This window comes from Sinocyclocheilus grahami, unplaced genomic scaffold, assembly GCF_001515645.1.
Source record: "Sinocyclocheilus grahami isolate Dianchi unplaced genomic scaffold, SAMN03320097.WGS_v1.1 scaffold575.1, whole genome shotgun sequence".
NCBI classification, from domain to species: domain Eukaryota; kingdom Metazoa; phylum Chordata; class Actinopteri; order Cypriniformes; family Cyprinidae; genus Sinocyclocheilus; species Sinocyclocheilus grahami.
In genome coordinates this window covers 408,959-428,786 of record NW_015505754.1, presented here as the reverse complement: position 1 = coordinate 428,786, position 19,828 = coordinate 408,959, and the positions used below count along the sequence as shown (strand labels likewise).

General features: G+C 39.1%; 1 protein-coding gene across 1 annotated transcript; it reads right to left on the bottom strand.

Annotated features, from left to right (window-relative positions):
• Positions 1-16,361: 16,361 nt before the first annotated feature.
• On the bottom strand, positions 16,362-17,830 carry nog2 (noggin 2). The gene has a single exon (XM_016239783.1). It carries the CDS (start codon positions 17,106-17,108, stop codon positions 16,473-16,475), a length of 636 nt encoding a protein of 211 aa, XP_016095269.1. The 5' UTR covers positions 17,109-17,830; the 3' UTR covers positions 16,362-16,472.
• Between the last annotated feature and the right edge of the window lie 1,998 nt (positions 17,831-19,828).

Below are 19,828 nucleotides of genomic sequence, written 5' to 3'. Positions count from 1 at the left end.
TTTCTTTCCACACACACACACACACACACACCTCTTCAGTCACACATCATCAAACACCAAACAGAGAATTAAGCTCACCCTCATGCTGTCAGTCGAACTCTCTCTTTCTCTACCTCGCTCGATCACTCTAACATAAACACACAGAGAAACACGCATAAGGGGCTCCACAAGTTTAACCACGATTGAAAATGTGTCTATTTTGCAGTCTTTTCTAATTCAGTTCAAAAACTTAATGACAAATTATCACTGTAACAATTTGACAAATACAATTGAAATTGTTATGAACAAAGCCCGATGATCGTGTTATCCAGCATTATTTCAGAATCTTCCAGCATCTTGTGCTTCAATAGAAGCAAGAAAATCGAACTTTTTCCACAAATTAGCAGCTTACCAATGCAGATATATAGGAACTGTCCAATAGAGTACCTAAATATATAAACACACACTTTCTCCACATTGACTTGCGTTGAATTACGTTTTATAAGTTCATGCGTTCTTTGGGAATCAAACCCATAACCTTGTCATTGCTAGTGCCATGTTTTTTGGTTTGAGCTACAGAAATGCTATATTTTTTCCAGAATTAAAATGAAAAAAATCCAAAAAATGTCAATGCGGTCTGAGACGTTTGGACCCTATCGTATGTGTACGCACATACTCTGATTGTGTGGTCTTTTTGTGTTTACACAGTATGTGTGTGTGTGTGTGTGTGTGTGTCCATGCCACAACATCATTTACTGACGGATCTGTCAGATTCTGAGGAAAAGAATACACATCCCTCTGATTCACACACACATTAGGAGCATGAGACAGAAATAGGTGAAAGGTTTAGTGAGAAAAAAAGAGACAAATATGGACAGAACTGAGGAAAGGGATGGTATGTGGGGGGAGAATAAAAACGACAGATAGTGGCTGAAGATAAAGAATGTCAAAGTAGAGATGAAATATATGAACGAGTGAAAGAGAGAGAGAGATGGATCACAATGAAGAATGATGTCTCTTACAGAATGACTAAATAAGGAGAGTCGAGTTTCTCCATCGTGCGTGTGTGTGTGTGTGTTGCTCATGACACAGAATTAATCAGAACTGAGACATAACACAAGTTCGCAAACTCAGATGGCAACTAAATACTCTTCATATCTAAAGGTGAAGTGTATGCAAAATACTTTATTGTATCCCAGTGTCAAATATAAAAATAGCATCTGTCTCTATAATCGTTCATCAAATTATAACTTGCTCCGCCTCTGAAATGACTTTCCTTTTTGTTTGACATCACCAGGGCTTCACAGACTAATGGATAATGTTACTGACTATAGCCAAGCAAATGTGCAGCCACTGTTTTAGCAAACTCGCATTCAGGTCCAGGGCTATTATTATTAACTAAAATGATTCAAAACGTGTGTTAACTGAAATAAGGTTGAAATAAAATATGAATATTAGATGAAAAACTTAAACTAAATGAAAGTTAAACATGTTGCCTTGTCAGCTAACTGATCAAAAGTTTAAGTAGAAGCATGAAAATTACAAATCGAAAATAACTAAATATAATCTAAAACTGAAATAAAAATGAATGAAAACTAAATAGTAATATTTAAAAAAAGAGCAAAAAGTCACAAAATTACTCAAATTAAACTAAAATTAAAAAATGAAACCTGAAAATATAAAAATTAATGAACTATAAATAATGATCAAATATCACTGTTCAGGTCTGACTTTAGTCAGGATGAAAATCACACTTCTGAAGATCCAGTCAATTCCCGAAATTGATAAGTAATTTTCTTATTAAATATCTCTTTCATTTGGAAATACATCACATTATTGGAGTTAAATAGGTTGTGAATGCAGTTTCATGCTGATTTTAATGGGAGATAGAGAGAGAGGAATTGGTCTGGACAAACTAATCCAAAGAATAATCACACGTGTATCGCTCATCTGACCCCCTTCTTTAATTAATACCAATTTTCCTTTAAGAACTTCAAGATTATAATAACAAGATACGACAGAGAGACGTGCTCGCTGTCAGCATAAATGAATCCAAAGAAAACTGATTATCAGTGTTGATTTTCCTTACCACAGAGTGAAGAAGTGTTGATAACTACAGATTTCTGCACTGTACATTTCTTTCCATGATTTAAGTTTTATTGAGTCTCAGGCCCAGAGAAAACTGATTATCAGTGTTGATTTTCCTTACCACAGAGTGAAGAAGTGCACTGTACATTTCTTTCCATGATTTAAGTTTTATTGAGTCTCAGGCCCAGTCTATTTTCCCCCCACTTCCGGCAGGTGAAAATGGTGCATCTGATACCTAAAGTAATGTAACCGCATACTCCTCAACAACACACGTGATTTGAAGTTTTTCAATGGTTAAAACGTATTAAAAAGTCACATAGAGCAAGCTGACAAGTTAAATGCATGACTAAATGTGCGAGTGGAAAGAAAACCGCCTGGTAAAAGAATGCAGCCACTTGCGACCAGACCCTTCCCTCACACACACAGACCAAACCCAGCCCTTATTAAAACAGCAAAACCCGATCCTTAACCACACACACACACTCACAGAAAAACACACATGATGACCAGGTCATGCATTGATTGCTGATTTGAAAATAATTAGAAGATAATTTGAGAATCTGTGCAGTAATACATCATGCGTTGCATCACAGCTCTGTAATTTTACTTTGGGGACAGAAATGCTGCCAGACGTTCACTAAAACTAATCGGGCAAAACCTTTCTTTAGAAACGTCCTGAAAGATGAAAAAAAAGCATAAATAAAGATGGGTTTTTTTTATTCTAAAAATGCAAAGAAATAGCTTTGGTTGGTCTGTATTCATTATAATTCGTTTTATATGAAGTCATCATTTAGATATGCAAATGTGTCTGTGGTTTAGGGGTTTTAATGCATGGGCTTCGTGTAAAATAACACGCAAACTTTCACAATCTCACACATAAGCGCACATCTTTTTCCATTTCACAACAAAAATTTCACCGCTAGGCATCACCAGCTTTGAACTCAGGAGGGAAACCACAAATAATTTTATGAAGTGTTCAAACACTGGCAAACACATTTCATGCACCACACTTGCTCGCACACACATACGCACGAACAAAGTCATAAGGTGCCAAAGCTACAACAGATTGAATCATTTAACACCGCTCTCCGACTGGACACACTCCGTGTGTGTGTGTGTGTGTTTTTAGGAACACCCCAAAAGTTATACAGCACAGGAGTTGCACGGCACAGAATAACTTCAAGCACACACACTCCCCCAATTACACTTTTACAGCTGTCACCTGCTATTTTATGACCCCTGACCTCTTGACATGCTTAAAATCACATGCATATACAGACAGACAAAACACATACTTGAGGAGCTATGCATGACTCTTAAAGGGGTTGATTCATACATTTTTGTATATATGTATGTTTTTTTAAATTACACACACATACATACATATATATACAAATATATATTAACCTAAGATCCACTTAAGTAATAGTAGTTTATTTGCACCAAAAGCAGTAATTTAGTGGTAAAAACATGGGCTGTTTTCCACATTTTACTCTTTACGTTATGCAATATGGATGGTCATGCGTTCAAATGTATTCATCAGCTTAAAATCAGAAGGCTGTGGAAGTTTGCAACACTTAAAAAAATTTTTTTTAATCTGAAAGTTGCTTTAATAGTACATTAAACTCTTTCATCTCAAAAAATCAAGCTAAACAACTGATATGACCCTTTTTAAATGTAAGTCCAGTAAAGCAGTTAAAGTTAGTGGAGGGACTTTTTTGTTGGCGACAAAAGAGAAAGGGTGTCATGTGCGCGCACACACACACACACACACACACAGATGAAGCTTCCTGTGCTGGAAGAAGAGGAGAGTGAAATATAGGCCATGTTGACTTTAGCTGCAAAGGTGGACCGAGCCAAGACTGTGTCAGATCCAAACCTTTCACTGAAGTTGCTCTAATGTTGCCCGGTGCTGAAAATACGGCCCAATTATGTCTTAAAATGCAGGAGGAAAGGAACATAATGCTTAAATGTAACGCAAAATTATATGCATACAGTGCATCATCACAAAAGTGCATGATGTATGCTACAGTAAATAAAGAAAGAGTTCTGTCATCAGTTACTCACCCTCATGTCGTGGGAATTTCTTCCTTCAATGGAACACAAAAGATGTTTCGAGAATGTCCGAGCTGCTCTTTGCAATACAATGAAAGCATACAGTGACCAGACTCCAAAATGGACAAAAAATATCATAAAGTAGTGCATATGACCAGTGCATTATAATCCAAGTCTCCTGAAATCAAATGACAGCTTTGTTTGAGGAACACCTGCATTAAAGCATCTTAAATATTCCATCTTTTGATGTAACATTCCATCCTTTCCATCATAACAATCTCATAACATTGGAGAACCAATGGTGTTCAGTATTATTGACATCATTATTTGAACACGCAATGCAAATTCATGTACACTCTTAAAAGTAAAACTTGGTGTTTTGCAGTGGTTCCGTGAAGAACCTCTCTGTGAAACATTCTTTAAAGAACTGTGAAGGACATTTTAATAATCTAAAGAACACTCAACTATAAATAACCTTTTTATGGAATGAAAAGGTTTCATGGATGTTAAAGAGTCTTCGTGGAACCATCAATGCTAATAAAGATGTGGGGAAGCTTCAATGAAAACATGACTTACATTTAAGTATGTTCTTCACATAAAGCTTCAGATGACTTCAGAAGACTTGGAATATAATGCATGGAGACTTTTTAATGGTACTTTAATGGCGCTTTTTGGATCTTTCTGTGGATTGACAGGCTGTCTGCTTTCATTGCATGGAAAAACATTGTGTTAAACATCTTCTTTTGTGTTTCACAGAATTTATTATCTCATATCGGTTTGAAACGACATAAGGGTGTATACATTTTTTTGTTGTTGAGAAACTATTCCTTTAAATATATACCGCTGGCAGAGAGAGCTGGGATGTGGTAAGTAGGTCAAGAATCAAACTGACACACGGTTTAGTTATCAGATCTCTCTCCCTGTCCGCTACACCTCTGACTTTACTGTCAAACACAGTGCTTTTCGTTTTGACAGCTCTGAAAGTCTGATTTTTTCCCTTTTCTCGAGGGCCGGCAGTGGGCAGGATCAGTAAACTGAGCTGGCGTAAATGTTTTTCCCAAAGTTTAACTCTACAGTTCATCTGTGACCCCGGGGAAACCAGAGAGGGGCTTCACTGCAATAAAATCACAGGAATCCACACAAACGTGTGTGTGCCACGTCCATCGGGGGAAGCAGAAATCTCGACGGTGTCACGCATACCTAAGAAGACTCGTGAAGAGTTGCTTTGCTTGGCATCGCTCACGGACTGGGAACGAAACAGAGTTTGGTGCGCTCTGTTAAATCACGATTCAAAAAAAGAGAGAGAATTTAGACTGTAATTGCCCACCTGTCAGAGCGTGAGCAGTGCACAGGACCCTCATTATTGTCTAATTAAAATAATCTGATTGTTCAAAATTATAAAAATACAACAAAAACACACTAGCTAATTTGAAAAACATCACTGCTTTAACTTATTAAGTTGGTGATTAATTAATAACAATTAAACAGTTTGCATAATAACTGTATATAAATGTATCTTTTAAATCAAGTCATCTGAAATTCATTATTCCAGCCCTTATAAAAAATGAACCATAGTAGCCACTGAAGCTATAGTTACTATAGTAAATTCACAGTGTAAAAAGCTTTTATAATCTTTTTAATTCTTTTTTATGTTAATATTATGCTATCAAAGTTGTACTGTACACTAGTAAATATGATTTTGGGGGGAAACTATGGTTACCAAGGTAACTTTTCATGGTAACACTTCATTTTAAGGTGTCCTTGTTACACATGTTACATGTACTTACTATTATAATAACAATTAATTATGCATAATTACATGCAAGCAAACCCAATTCCTAACCCTAACCATATAAGTGCATGTAGTTAAGTAATATTACACAGTACTTATATGTATAATTGCAATGTAACAAGGACACCTTAAAATAAAGTGTAACACTTTTCATAAATTAATTAATGCACTCAGTGTCATTTCTAACTGAACACAGAAGGAGAGCGAGCCAAGGTGAGAAACTCGACTGTGCACCCTCACACACACAACTCCAGACTCTAAGTGCATTAGAAAACGAGGCTCTGTTTCAAAACCTAGTAAGCCACATACGTAGACAGCATTTCGGTGCATCATACGCGCGCGGCGTTTTGGGGTACCGTAGTCGCGTGCACCATTTTTGGGCTACAGATGAGCACTGTGTGGCATCGAGTCGGTTGCGCGCGCCAATGATGCCATAAACATGCTGTCTTAGCAGCATCTCAGTTGGTTTACTGACACATCCAATGGGTGGTCGGGGGTCTGGCATAGTGGCAGCCAGCATTTGTTTTATATTCATGTAATTATTTAGCAACCGCTTTTGTCAATAAACGACTTACAAAAGAGGATTAAACACAAGCAAGGACGACGATATCAGTACCAACAGTTAAGGTCTTTAGTATTTTAGTTCAGCACAGGAGCCTGTAGGTGCGCGTTACGCGCCTGTAACGCCTTTTGAACGTTACACGCACCTACACTCAAAAAAATGCTGGGTTAAATACAACCCAGTGCTGGGTAAAATAGGGGCAAACCCAGCAATTGGGCTGTTTTGACCCAGTGGTTGGGTTAAATGTTTAACACAACCTTCTGGGTAGTAACCCAACCGCTGGGTCAAAACAGCCCAATTGCTGGGTTTGTCCCTATTTTACCCAGCACTGGGTTGTATTTAACCCAGCATTTTTTAGAGTGTACTATGCTGTCTGTCTAGGAGTCGCTGTGTGTGGTCGGGGGTCTGGAAGTATGCGAATTTGACTTTTAGGGGGTTTAATTTTGGCTCCAAGAAGAATTTTAAACACCCTGTATAAACTACGTTGGTTCACAGTCAGTTATCTTAAGAACTTTAAAACAAAACTGTTTTAAATTAGTGAGATGGAAATCTATAACGATAGATAATGACAAAATTTGTCGACTTACAGCGCAAAAATGTTCACAGTGGAAGAGAGCGATGTACTGTTGCTATGGTACTGTCCTCACCCCAGATGGCACAGGTACGTCTGCCAGATGTCTGTTAAAGATTGCTTCATCTGGAAAGCATCTGCTGTGTACAAACATCTTTGATAGACGTCTTTAAGATGTAGTTTTACATACATTCTAAATCATAAACATCTTAAAGACATCTTATACACGTCTATTTGACATCTGATAGGAAACGTCCTATAGACGTATCGCAGATACGTCTACACAAAAAAAAACGTCTTGCAGATGAAATGCAGACGTCAAACAGCCATCTCCGTAATGAATGTGTGCTATCGGGGACGCTAGCGTGATTTCTTTAACATCTATTTTTCCTCAGGTTCGCTCTAACTTGTAATCTAACGTTTATTGATACTAAAATGTTTTAACCTTGAGAAACAGCTAAGCCTAACTAATAACTTTTACTAAGACCTCGACCTTTTGTTTTGACCTCTGAAGGGGGTGGGGGCGGGTGAGGAGGTCAGACCCAAATAATTCGCACCCTCTGGCATCGGGCGTCTCTGTGCATGTGTGTTTTGCTCTGCTGATGTACCGACGCTTATTTGAAACTGCTGTTTTTCCCCCCCATACTATCTCATGGAGTCATTCAAGAGTCTTTGATTCCCGTAAATCATCGGAAACATTCGGTGTGTGATGGAGAATCCAGATGGTGCGCGTAATGAGAGCGTAAAACACAAGACAAACTCAAGGCAGATGCGGGTGGGTGTGTGTCTGTGTGTGTTCTAAGCAGATCAATTATTATAATCATCCCGCTACGTCCGAGTAGCAAACCGGGATGCATCATGGAATTGATCCTAAACACTTGATGAATTGCACTCATCCGGTGTTGAACGTCTCCCAACATCACGTGATCAAAATACTTTATCAGTTGTCTTTATCCACAGTAGTGTTGGGGAACCCAACTAGTTGGTAAGTTATCTATAAATAAAACTAACCTTTTATTGTGTTGCATCATGGAAACAGTGGAAGTTCTTGAAAAATATCAAGTGAAGTAATCATTTTGCTTTCATCCTCCTGAATCTGTATGTAAACTATTCTTCTCTTCAAGTTGCAAAACTGTTTGCTTGGACTCCATCTCGTGCATTTGAGCCATTTAACATGATACAGATCATCTCCAATGAAACGTTCATCACAAGAACATTTTGAACTCATCCAAAAGTAGTCCAGGAATTTTCCAAAACAGTAAGTGCACCTCAAAACACAGCAGAACATCATTAAAAAGATGAGTGTATGTGGAACAACTATGATTCTGCCCAGAACGGCATGGCCATCCATCCTCCAGAACTGAGTGTCTGAGCAGGAGGAAACGTTGTGAAGGACACAAAGATGCTTACGGGAACTCCTTCATTACAGAGATGACTGACTGTAACTGTGCACAAGGCAATAGTTCAAATACTTTAAACTCAATAAATTAATGGAGATTCTGCCTTCATTTACTCACTCTCTTGACATTCCAGATCTGCATGATGTTCGTTTTTCTGTGAAAGACGAAAGATGATGTTTAGCAGATTTTTTACACTGCATTTCTGCATACAGTGAAAGTGAACACTTTAAAAACGACAAAAGCGCCTAAAACTTCATAAAAGAATATGGCTTCTTCTTGAAGTCATTTAATAGCTTTGAACGCGGAACAGACACAAACTGTCATTATTTGCATTCTTATTATTTATATATATATTCAAGTACTGTATAAGGCATCAAGGTGTGACACGCCAGATTAGATGATCAATGATGTCAAAAGTCATTGTTTTTTTGGGGATATACTAATAATTATTGTGATGCACCAAATTTGAATATGCACAACAGTCCTTCAAACCACTATAGGTTTTGCCCATTTATCTGTAAGAAGTTTTTAATCATTTAAAAGAATAAAATGTAGTATGACCAATTATTATTTTATTTATTTTAACAAGTACAGGTCAGAATAAGTATGTTGTTTCATTTTTATGTAAATATACGTTATGTTGAAAAAAGATGGGACATTATTTCACCCATATTTTGACATTTTATTTTCACAAAAGTTATATGAAACATTGAAGTATACACTTTACTTGCATTCATTGTATATATATATATATATATATATATATGTGTGTGTGTGTGTGTGTGTGTGTGTACAATTGCAATTTAGAGATCTCCTTTTGTGTTTTACAGAAGAAAAATTAATCTGCATGGAATGACCCGACTAATTTTTTTTTATTTTAGGGGAAATTATACCTTTAATAAATCTGGCTTGCATTAAAAGGTACCATTTTTTTACTGGATGTGAGAGACTCAACAGTTTAGAAAAGGATTAAATAATCTAATAAGCCTACAAACCTCAGAAAAAGTGCATTACTCACATGACACCATTCCTACAGCGAAGCATCGTGCTTTTGTTGATATTGCTCTGCGGCACAGACTGGAAAACACTTAAAGAAAGAAGAAAAATGATTGGAACCGGGGAAAAAAAATGCTGGAGGAATCTGTGCTGAGCGCTGGAGGATGATTCGCCTTTCAACACAACAGTAAACCAAAACATACAGCCAAAACCACACTGAAGTGGCTTCAGACCAGGAGGTTAATGTCCTGGAGAGGCCCAGACTAAACTCAATCCAACTAAGCATCTGTGGAATTGACTTATTCATACTCAATTACTTTGTTTTTTGACTTAATTCGTTTTTTCTGGTATGGTAGGATTGATGTTGATGAGTGGGAAAACTCCCAGTGAAATCCTCATGCTGTAACACAATAAATAATAGAAGACGGTTTATAGGCACTGTATGGCAGATTTGTGCCCTTGGTTTTAGGGTGACTGGTAGCACCGGCGCGGATCACGCATGTGGCTGCCACAGAATCCAAGGATTTTCCATAATGTGCCGTGAAATAAAGTAATTTCTCAATGAATGGTGTCCATCCGTGTGTGTGTTTGTAGGAGTTTCTCAGGCCTGTGTAAGCCGCTCAACATTCCTTTGGTATTTATGGCACCGTTTACTCCGATGAGTGTGTCACACTGTGTGAGAGGTCAAGAAATAAAAGAGACAGAAGCAGTCTCCTCCCGCCTCCACACATTCACACATGCATACGAACCTTTCAGAACGATCTGTTAGTGCTTCTCTGGAAACTCCACTCACACCAGTGTGTGAGAGAGACAGCAGTGTGCAACATGTGCACGAGAAATATTTGAGTCCACTGCGCCACCTGCTGTCCACCTTTCATTATCTCTGCGGGAGGGGAAATAGCTATTTAAATAGTTAACACCAGAGAAGTAAGATATTTGTCTAAATTCTAGAGAAGGCAGGGGCTAGTTGTCACAAGGGGTCTATTTAAGGTTTTGTTTTCTCTAGCTGTGTCTCGTGCGGTGGTTTCAAACACCTAGAGCCGTAAATTAGGATTTTTATTAATTCTGTCTTTGAACTAAAACTTCAAAATATTAATCATTTTAAATCATTTAAAAATAATCAAATAAATAGTTAACAAACTATATTTTAAATATATGCTAAATACACTGAGAAATATATTTCAAAATACATTTCAGGGGCAAGAAAATACATTTCCAATCTTACAGTAGCTGACATTTAGGCTAACTGCAAATTTGCATGGAATAATCTATCAAGATCAAAACTAGATTTATAATGATTTAATAATGCTTAATTTATTTATTTGGAACATTGTGAAGGTTTGTTACTTTCTTAATTTTATTCAAACGTGTTATGTGTTTACATGTATATAGACAACAAGCAAAGTATTTCTTCAAATGTCACATTGTAAATAGAAAATGTATTTTCTTGGATTGAAATATATAGGGCAAATTATATTGTTAAATCAAAAAATATATATTTATGTATTTAAAATATATATTTTAAAAATGTAAGATTGTTTTCAAACAAGTGTTGTATTCTCACCAAGGATTCATATTTGATCAAAAATACAGTAAAAATGTGAAAACCTATTACCATTTAAAATAACAGTTTTCTATGAGAATATATTTTAAAATGTAATTTAAAATTAAATTTCAATTTCAATTTCAAATTCAAATTTCATTTCATTTCATTTTAATTTAATTTAATTTTAAAATGTCAAATTTAAAATGTAATTTATTTCTGTGATTTTCAGCATCATTACTCAAGTCTTCAGTGTCATATGATCCTTCAGAAATCATTCTTATATTTATGTATTTAAAATATATATTTTAAAAATGTACAAAAAAATATGTAAATATTTTAATATATTTTAGCAAATAGATATTTTTGGCCCTCGTAAACCTAAAAAAACTTGAAATATGTTAGCAGAATGACATGGAACACCTTTTTTACTTAAAAAAGTATGTGTACATATTATAATATTTAATATATCAAAACATTTATTTTGGTATTTTTCTTAAATCAGTGTCAATTGACTGCAGATTTGTGACAACTTACCCGGTATAATGTGACAACATGCCCCGCTATAGACACGACATGCATTAAACATCTCTCTCTCTCTCTCTCTTTAACAATAAAGTTGAAAAATTATATTTGTTAACATGTCCAAAAAGTCCTAGAAATATAGAGAGTGTTTAAATTAAGTTTTATTTAAGTGTGGAAATTAAAACACATTTGGAAATGATATCAATGTGTGAGGAAACTCATTTTAATTTCGTGAATATTCATTGATTTATTCATTTATGAGGATATGAATTCAATTCAAAGTTTGCGGTTTTTTATATATATATAATGTCTTGTTGCAAGTTTAATGTTGTGATGTGAAACCTATTTTCATTTGTTTCAAAATGCAGGTATATGTGCATATAAAATTATTCTTAATGATCTTTTTTTTTATCAGATTTTATTATAAATTCTATTATATAAATTCCCTTCTGGGATATAGTACGTATATGGCCATCATTGAACCTGAATATTAAGGAGCCTGTTATATTCAAGTAGTAGCTTTTTCAGTTTTATATCATGAATCGTATAATTTACCATAAGCATACTTCTTATAGATCATGGCAAGTTTTAGTCAATAGGGAGCAGTGCAGCCTGTTAAATGTGACGCGCGCGGCATTCTGGGAAGTGGGGTTTGCTGCTAAGTGCAAAAGACAGATAAATAAAGAAGCATCAAAGGGGTCACGGAAGATGGTGCTTTGCACAAATAAGGAACACTTTAGTTTTTTAACATTAGAGGCACAAATTTTAAGATCTATATATTTTAGAAACGTGCCAGATAGATGAGCATCCACACACATGACTGAATATAAATAATCATAAACACAGACATGGTCTTAGAATGTGATCATATTTGGGAGAAAAGGCTTAATAAATAGACATTTTCACCTATTTCCATTTGCAGATACAGTATGTCATATACAGTACAGTTTAAAAGTTTGGGTTGGTAAGATTGTTTTTAAACAAGTGTTGTATTCTCACCAAGGATTCATATTTGATCCAAAATACAGTAAAAATGTGAAAACCTATTACCATTTAAAATAACAGTTTTCTATGAGAATATATTTTAAAATGTAATTTAAAATTAAATTACATTAATTTTCATTTCATTTCAATTTTAATTTAATTTAAAATTAAAAATGTAAAATTTAAAATGTAATTTATTTCTGTGATTTTCAGCATCATCACTCAAGTCTTCAGTGTCGTATGATCCTTCAGAAATCATTCTTTTTTTTTGCATTTCTTATTATGATCAATGTTGAAAACTTGTGTTGCTTCATATTTTTATAGAAACCATATGTCATTCTTTGATTAATAAAAAGTTCAAAAGAACAGCATTTATTTGAAAGATAAATCTTTTGTAAACTTATAAAAAGTCTGTACTGTCACTTTTGACCAATGTAATATGTCCTTCATGAATAGTATTAATTTTTAAAAAATGACTGATCCCAAACTTTTGAATGATAATGCAAGCTTTTTTCTACACCAAAAAGGTACATTTTACTCCTGACTATACTACAAAAAGTTTCCTGGATAATCTCAAATCTGTCCGATACCATCTCAGGTATCAAACATCCCATCTGCAAATGAATCAAAAAGTGCTTTATTATATATTGCCCTGGTGATATCACCATTGTGACGCAGCAAGTGTGACAGAAAGAGTCGACACAATGATTCTGACATCCTCTTGATGGATCAGTCCTCATTCTAGCCCGAATAAACAAGAAACCCTCTCTCTAGAGCGGATCTGAGAGCATCACGAACCTACATGTGGGCTGAGTAAGTACTTCAATGCTTTGTGAACACGAGGGAATGAAGCTTTTTGTAGCTGAAACACCTGATATCCTGCAGCCCAGAGACACGTAAGTGACACAAAGTCTAAATGTCATTAAATAAGCTCAAATATCATCTGCTTGTCTGAAACGCTGCAGGATCTTTTTTTCTTCATCATGATTTTTAGTGGCTATATGAAAGCTGTTCTCCTCAACTTCACGCAGGTGTCACTCGCAGAAAAAAAGGTCCAAAAGCTGTCAGCAGGGTGGTACCTTTTCAAAAGGTACACGTTTGTACCTTATTTACCCCCAACGAGTGCATTTTAGTACTTCAAAGGTGTACCTATTAGTACGTAAATGGTACGTATTACACTCTAAAAAATGCTGGGTTAAATATAACCCAGTGCTGGGTAAAATAGGGACAAACCCAGCAATTGGGTTGTTTTGACCCAGCAGTTGGGTTAAATGTTTAACACAACCTTCTGGGTGGTAACCCAACCGCTGGGTCAAAACAACCCAATTGCTGGGTTTGGCCCTATTTTACCCAGCACTGGGTTATATTTAACCCAGCATTTTTTAGAGTGTAGTAACTTTTGAAAAGGGACCGCCCCAGTGACAGCTTTTGTACCTTTTTATCAGAGAGAAACACATGAACACAAGTCTTCAATGTAACATTATATCTTAGCATTTCAAACTTCTCTTTGCCAACCATTTGCTTGTATAGCGTTTGTGTATCTTTGATAGCAATAAATGACACTTGCTTTGTTGTTTTGCATCTAATGCAAAGACGTTCAGACATTTTAAGATTGACTTCAGTGTTTAAAAACTGGAAAAAGTATGCATGTTCACACGTGTATGCTCTGACCATCAAATTCACTTTGATATGTTCATTTTCGAAACTTACTTGAGTTGGATCTTGTTCCGGGCAAACTGAGACCTTACCTTTGTACCATCTCTCTTGGATGGCTATGGAAAGAAAGATACCAGCATTATATCATCTGACGTGTGCATCATCCTCAGCGCTGCATCAGACGGCTGTTTTATTAAGAGCAAAATCACTTGAACTCACGAGCAACGATTAAACAGAAGCAGATTTTGGGATTGGGGACTCAAACACATGCATATACTTTGAGTCACACAGACTGTAGTAACCGCACACACACATCATGAGTTCAGGCAACTGTTGGTGGTCCAACAGGCACAGTATGAATGTCACCCACAAGACTAATGGAAGCGTCTCCCACCCACACACACCCACACACACACTCCAGCAAAACACAGAACAAATCAAATCAAAAGCTACTACACCGGGCCTGCAACCACTGCAGCACTATTTAGAGACACGCATATGATCGATTATTAAACTTCTACATCGGTTTCCCTCTCAAAGCTGTAATTCATCCCGATAAGTGAGCTGTTTTGCTTTTGTTTTCCGAGCACAGTCTCCATGCACACTGCAATTTGGAGCATTTACTACATTTGGTATCTCACTGGCCTCTGCCAAGGACAGAAAACATTGTGTTTAACTTTGGTCTCAAAGAACTCCCTGATTCACTCCAGCTTGGGCCATATTTTTAATGATGAATACACCCCCCCTCACAGAAGGCTGAAGTGCTCCGCCAGTCTGACTGCTGTGTGTTTTGAGGGCTAGTTTGTCGGGGATTGGCTTTCACACACACAGGCTGAAAGGGTTACTGTTCAATCTATTCTGCGCTCGCCAGAGTGCGCGGCCGAGTGGCGCCGGCGCGTCACACACACACACACACACACACACTCTCAGCCTCCTTCAAAAAGCTCTAGACATCATCAAGAAACAGAGCTGACAACTGCCCCAAACCTACGCAAAAAAACAGCACCAGCAGTGTATCTGTCACAATAACCTCAGCAATAACACGCACACACATGCGCTTTCACTCCCTTGTGATCCGGGCGGACGCGCCGAACGTGTGATTGACGCGCGTCTCTGGAACACGGAGCGTGTGAAGTCGCGTTTTCATGAGTCTCGCATCTCTTGAACTAGCAGACAGCATGTTTGCTGACTAATTAACAGTCTGGTACCGTCAGCATCAGTTCACAGGCATTGTAGAGGGCTGCAGTGTTTCTCACGCCGAGACTTTTGGACAAGAATCGGGCTCAGATTTCTGTCTCTCAGACTTTTCCCCCCCCCCCCCTCCCTTTCTCTTTCCAGAAGCAGTACGCCAGGAGCTGCTGGCTCTTCCTGCTCTATTTCACCAATGACAGTGTTTGAAAATGGCTGAATCATATTTTAGCGCTGTGTTAACATCGGCGCGCTTTTACGCACGACGTTTCCAAGCGCTCCCTGTAGAGTATTTCCACACCAAAAGCACGCACAAGGGCCTAGATCTCATTTAGAAACAGCACAAAATGTTCAGCATGCACGCATCTGCATTCATTCGGCAACATATGCATCATTCAGCGTTCTTAATCTTAAGAAACCAAGAGTATCTGACGTAAGACATATTCCTCAGATCCTTCAGTCCAAGTTTAACAGATTTTATTGCTAAAACCATGGCATTTACACTGACATGTTTATTATTATTATCATTAATATTAATATTCTCTTAAATTCATTTTTAGAACGTTTCAAGTAGAATTTCTGGTATATTCTATTCTCTTCTCTTTATCTATACTCACAACCGTTAAAACAATAAATAAAACATACACATTTTTTTTTACTAAAATACTAAAAAAAAAACTAAAAAAAACAGTTCACGTGTATAATTTTGAGCCCAGTCTTTTTTTTTAAATCATCATCATTATTGATATTAATATTTGTACAAAACCTCTAGGCATAGTGTTCTTCAGTCTCTATAAATAGAGTTCGAATGAGGAAGGGGAACTTCTCTCTTGCGTCTTCGCAATGATTTCATAAAAATAACCACGAGCTGAAGTGCTCCTCGTGAGAATATGGTCCTGATCCTTTAACAAAAATAGCTGCATTCTTCTTCATCATCTTCTCACTTAAATATGTACATATGCTGTCATAGCCTATATTTTGAATTAAAAAGCTATATATATATATATATATATATCTATATATGTATATGTATACAAAAATAGATTCGCTATGTGGCGCCACACGTCCCTGTCCGTGAGTAAACAGTGCAATCATTCATAATCGATAAACCCTCTCTCTCGCGCGCGCGCTGCTCAGCAGGAGCACTTGCACTCGGAGATGATAGGGTACTGCACCGGTATCCACGTGCAGTACTTCTGCCGCAGGAAGCCCTGGCAGTACCACCGCAGGAAGGTCTTGGTCACCGACTTGACCGGCTTGCAGGACATGCCCTCGGGGAAGGAGCACGAGTGCTCGCTGAAGCAGTTCCCCTCCTTGATGTAGCGCGGCCAGAAACGCGCTCCTAGGTCCTTCCAAGTGTACAGCACCGGGCAGTGCGTGTACATCCACAGCCACTGCAGGAACTTCCGCCGCGCCTTCTTGCCCACCTTGACGCGCCTGCCGTACGGCGTCTCCGTCAGGTTCAGCTTCTTGAGGTCGGCGGGCATGGGCAGGTGCGGCAGGTCCGGCGGCGCGCTGGCGTTCAGCTGCGTGGGCAGGTGGATGGACATGAAGTTGGAGTCGAAGTGGCTGCCCAGCTTCTTGCGCAGCGTCTTCTCCGAGAGGTCCTGCTCGCGTGGGTCGTACTCCGGGTCGGGGTCCTCCCTGATGCCCGGAACGGGCAGATGCTCGCTGGGCGAGGGCCTCAGGCGCAAGTAGTGCTGGGCCGCGGCGCCGTGCGCGCACAGGAGCAACAGCAGCAGCGGCAGCGCGCGTGTGATGCTGCCCATGACTTGTCTTCTGTCTGTCTACGGAGTGGAGTTGGCCCTCACTGCGCCCTCACACACCCGCGCATAAATAGTCCGAGCGACAGCACGAGCGAGATCTTTTAATAGACGGCCGCGTGGCCCGGAATGACATGGGACATGGGCTGTTTTTCAGGGATACTCGCTCAGGTGAGGCTTGCCAAGTGAGCTTCAAAATCGTATCCTCATCGGACTTTCCTCTAGCTAAGCTGTCGGAGGGTCACCATGGCAACAGGATAGGATGAGATGTCACCGTTTCCACTGCCTGCTCGGGTTCTGTTGCGGGTTGCCACCCAAACTGGCGTTTGAAATGTCAGCGCACCCGCGGAATGGAGCGCGTCTTAGCCAGTGTTATTTTTACGCACTCTCTCTCTCCCTCTCTGAGCGCACAGGCTCCAGCCCGTCCCGCCGAACCGGCGCTGCTGAACTGGGACGAAAGGCGCTCAGTCTCTCCACGGATCCTGCAGAACTCCGCGCGGGCGAGCAAGATCGGAACCTCAAACGTGTTCCGTTCCGCGCCTAGAATGTGTTCGGTATCAGTCCGAAATCAAATCAGACTCCTCTACACGTTCGCGTTAAGCGTTGCCACGAACGTCTGCTGTATGTTCTCCAGCCTCGGCCGCGGTACCTTCATATCCCCGCTGTGTCAGGAATCCTCTTCCACAGAGTCGTCCGAAAAACTCGCCTGGTCCTGATCTGGGACAGAGGAGAATGAGCGCGTCTGGAGGAGAACTCCTCTCTTTCCCAAGTTAAATATCCCCACCTCTTCCCTCCTCCCCCTTCCCCCGCCGGATCCATGAGCGCGCGCGGGGCTAGCTCACCAAGAACACTCAGTCTGACTGACAGCAGAACACACACACACACATACAATGAGACCCCCCCCCCCCCCCCCCCCCCACACACACACACATCCCACCACAACAGCTCTAGATTTATCACAGGCTGCTACAAAACAGCAACCAGAAAACACACATTTGGGATTTTCCATATCTTGCACATTCCGTGACACTTACCCACCTATTATGAATGGTTATATCGTCTTGCATAAATAATGTTCAAGTGGAAACCTTATAATTCATTCATACCACATTCAAACTACACTCTTTGCTGGATGCAGCAGTCATCTGGGGCTTTTGCACATATTGGCACATGATGCATATTGTGCATTTTAATGAATAATCATTTGAATGCTTTTCTTTCCCCTAATAAATCCATTCTTTGCTAGTTTGATATGAGTTGAGCCACACACACACACACACACGGAGGCGACATCATTTTTCCCAAAGAAAAAGAAAAACAAAGTGAAGTGCTTAGGAATCCAATAAGTGGTCCATTAAAGCGCCTCTGGTTTGTGTGGAGGTTTGTGGATTCGGCTTCGACCTTTGCTCTTGCCACTGGCAGGAACCAACACTCATGAACTCTCGGGGTCACCAAATAAACGGCCGCAATTAAGTGTTTAAGCGGGCCACATATAGAGACGCGTCACCTCTCACGGTGCCAGAACTTGAGCTCGATGTGCAGCCTGATGTTCAAACGACACGCACACATTCAGCACACCATCACTAGCAGCTGAGCAGCTCACAGGTGATCTCAAAGAGCAGAGCTGAACTTTTCAAACCCAAATCTGACTGTGCATTCAAAACGCCCATGTAAAACTTTCATTAAGTCATTAACAATAATATATGACCTGTCAAATTATTTGAATGTACATTCATTCATCTTTTGATCACCATTCAATAATGCTCAAAAGAAGCCATATTATTTGTTATGGTTATTAATGAGTGTGTTATTTTAAGCGTCTCTCTCTCTGTTCACAAGCTGTCTGTGGTGGATTGCAGAGGCTGGAGGGATATCCCTCTGTGAGCTGTGGGCTTCATGACATGAGGAGTGTGAGGCATGTAAAGCAGGGCCCCAGCAGTCTGTGGATCGGTGGCAGACTGTCTGGCTGCGGTTCTGCGGTTCAGCTACACACATCCCACCACAACAGCTCTAGATTTATCACAGGCTGCTACAAAACAGCAACCAGAAAACACACATTTGGGATTTTCCATATCTTGCACATTCCGTGACACTTACCCACCTATTATGAATGGTTATATCGTCTTGCATAAATAATGTTCAAGTGGAAACCTTATAATTCATTCATACCACATTCAAACTACACTCTTTGCTGGATGCAGCAGTCATCTGGGGCTTTTGCACATATTGGCACATGATGCATATTGTGCATTTTAATGAATAATCATTTGAATGCTTTTCTTTCCCCTAATAAATCCATTCTTTGCTAGTTTGATATGAGTTGAGCCACACACACACACACACACGGAGGCGACATCATTTTTCCCAAAGAAAAAGAAAAACAAAGTGAAGTGCTTAGGAATCCAATAAGTGGTCCATTAAAGCGCCTCTGGTTTGTGTGGAGGTTTGTGGATTCGGCTTCGACCTTTGCTCTTGCCACTGGCAGGAACCAACACTCATGAACTCTCGGGGTCACCAAATAAACGGCCGCAATTAAGTGTTTAAGCGGGCCACATATAGAGACGCGTCACCTCTCACGGTGCCAGAACTTGAGCTCGATGTGCAGCCTGATGTTCAAACGACACGCACACATTCAGCACACCATCACTAGCAGCTGAGCAGCTCACAGGTGATCTCAAAGAGCAGAGCTGAACTTTTCAAACCCAAATCTGACTGTGCATTCAAAA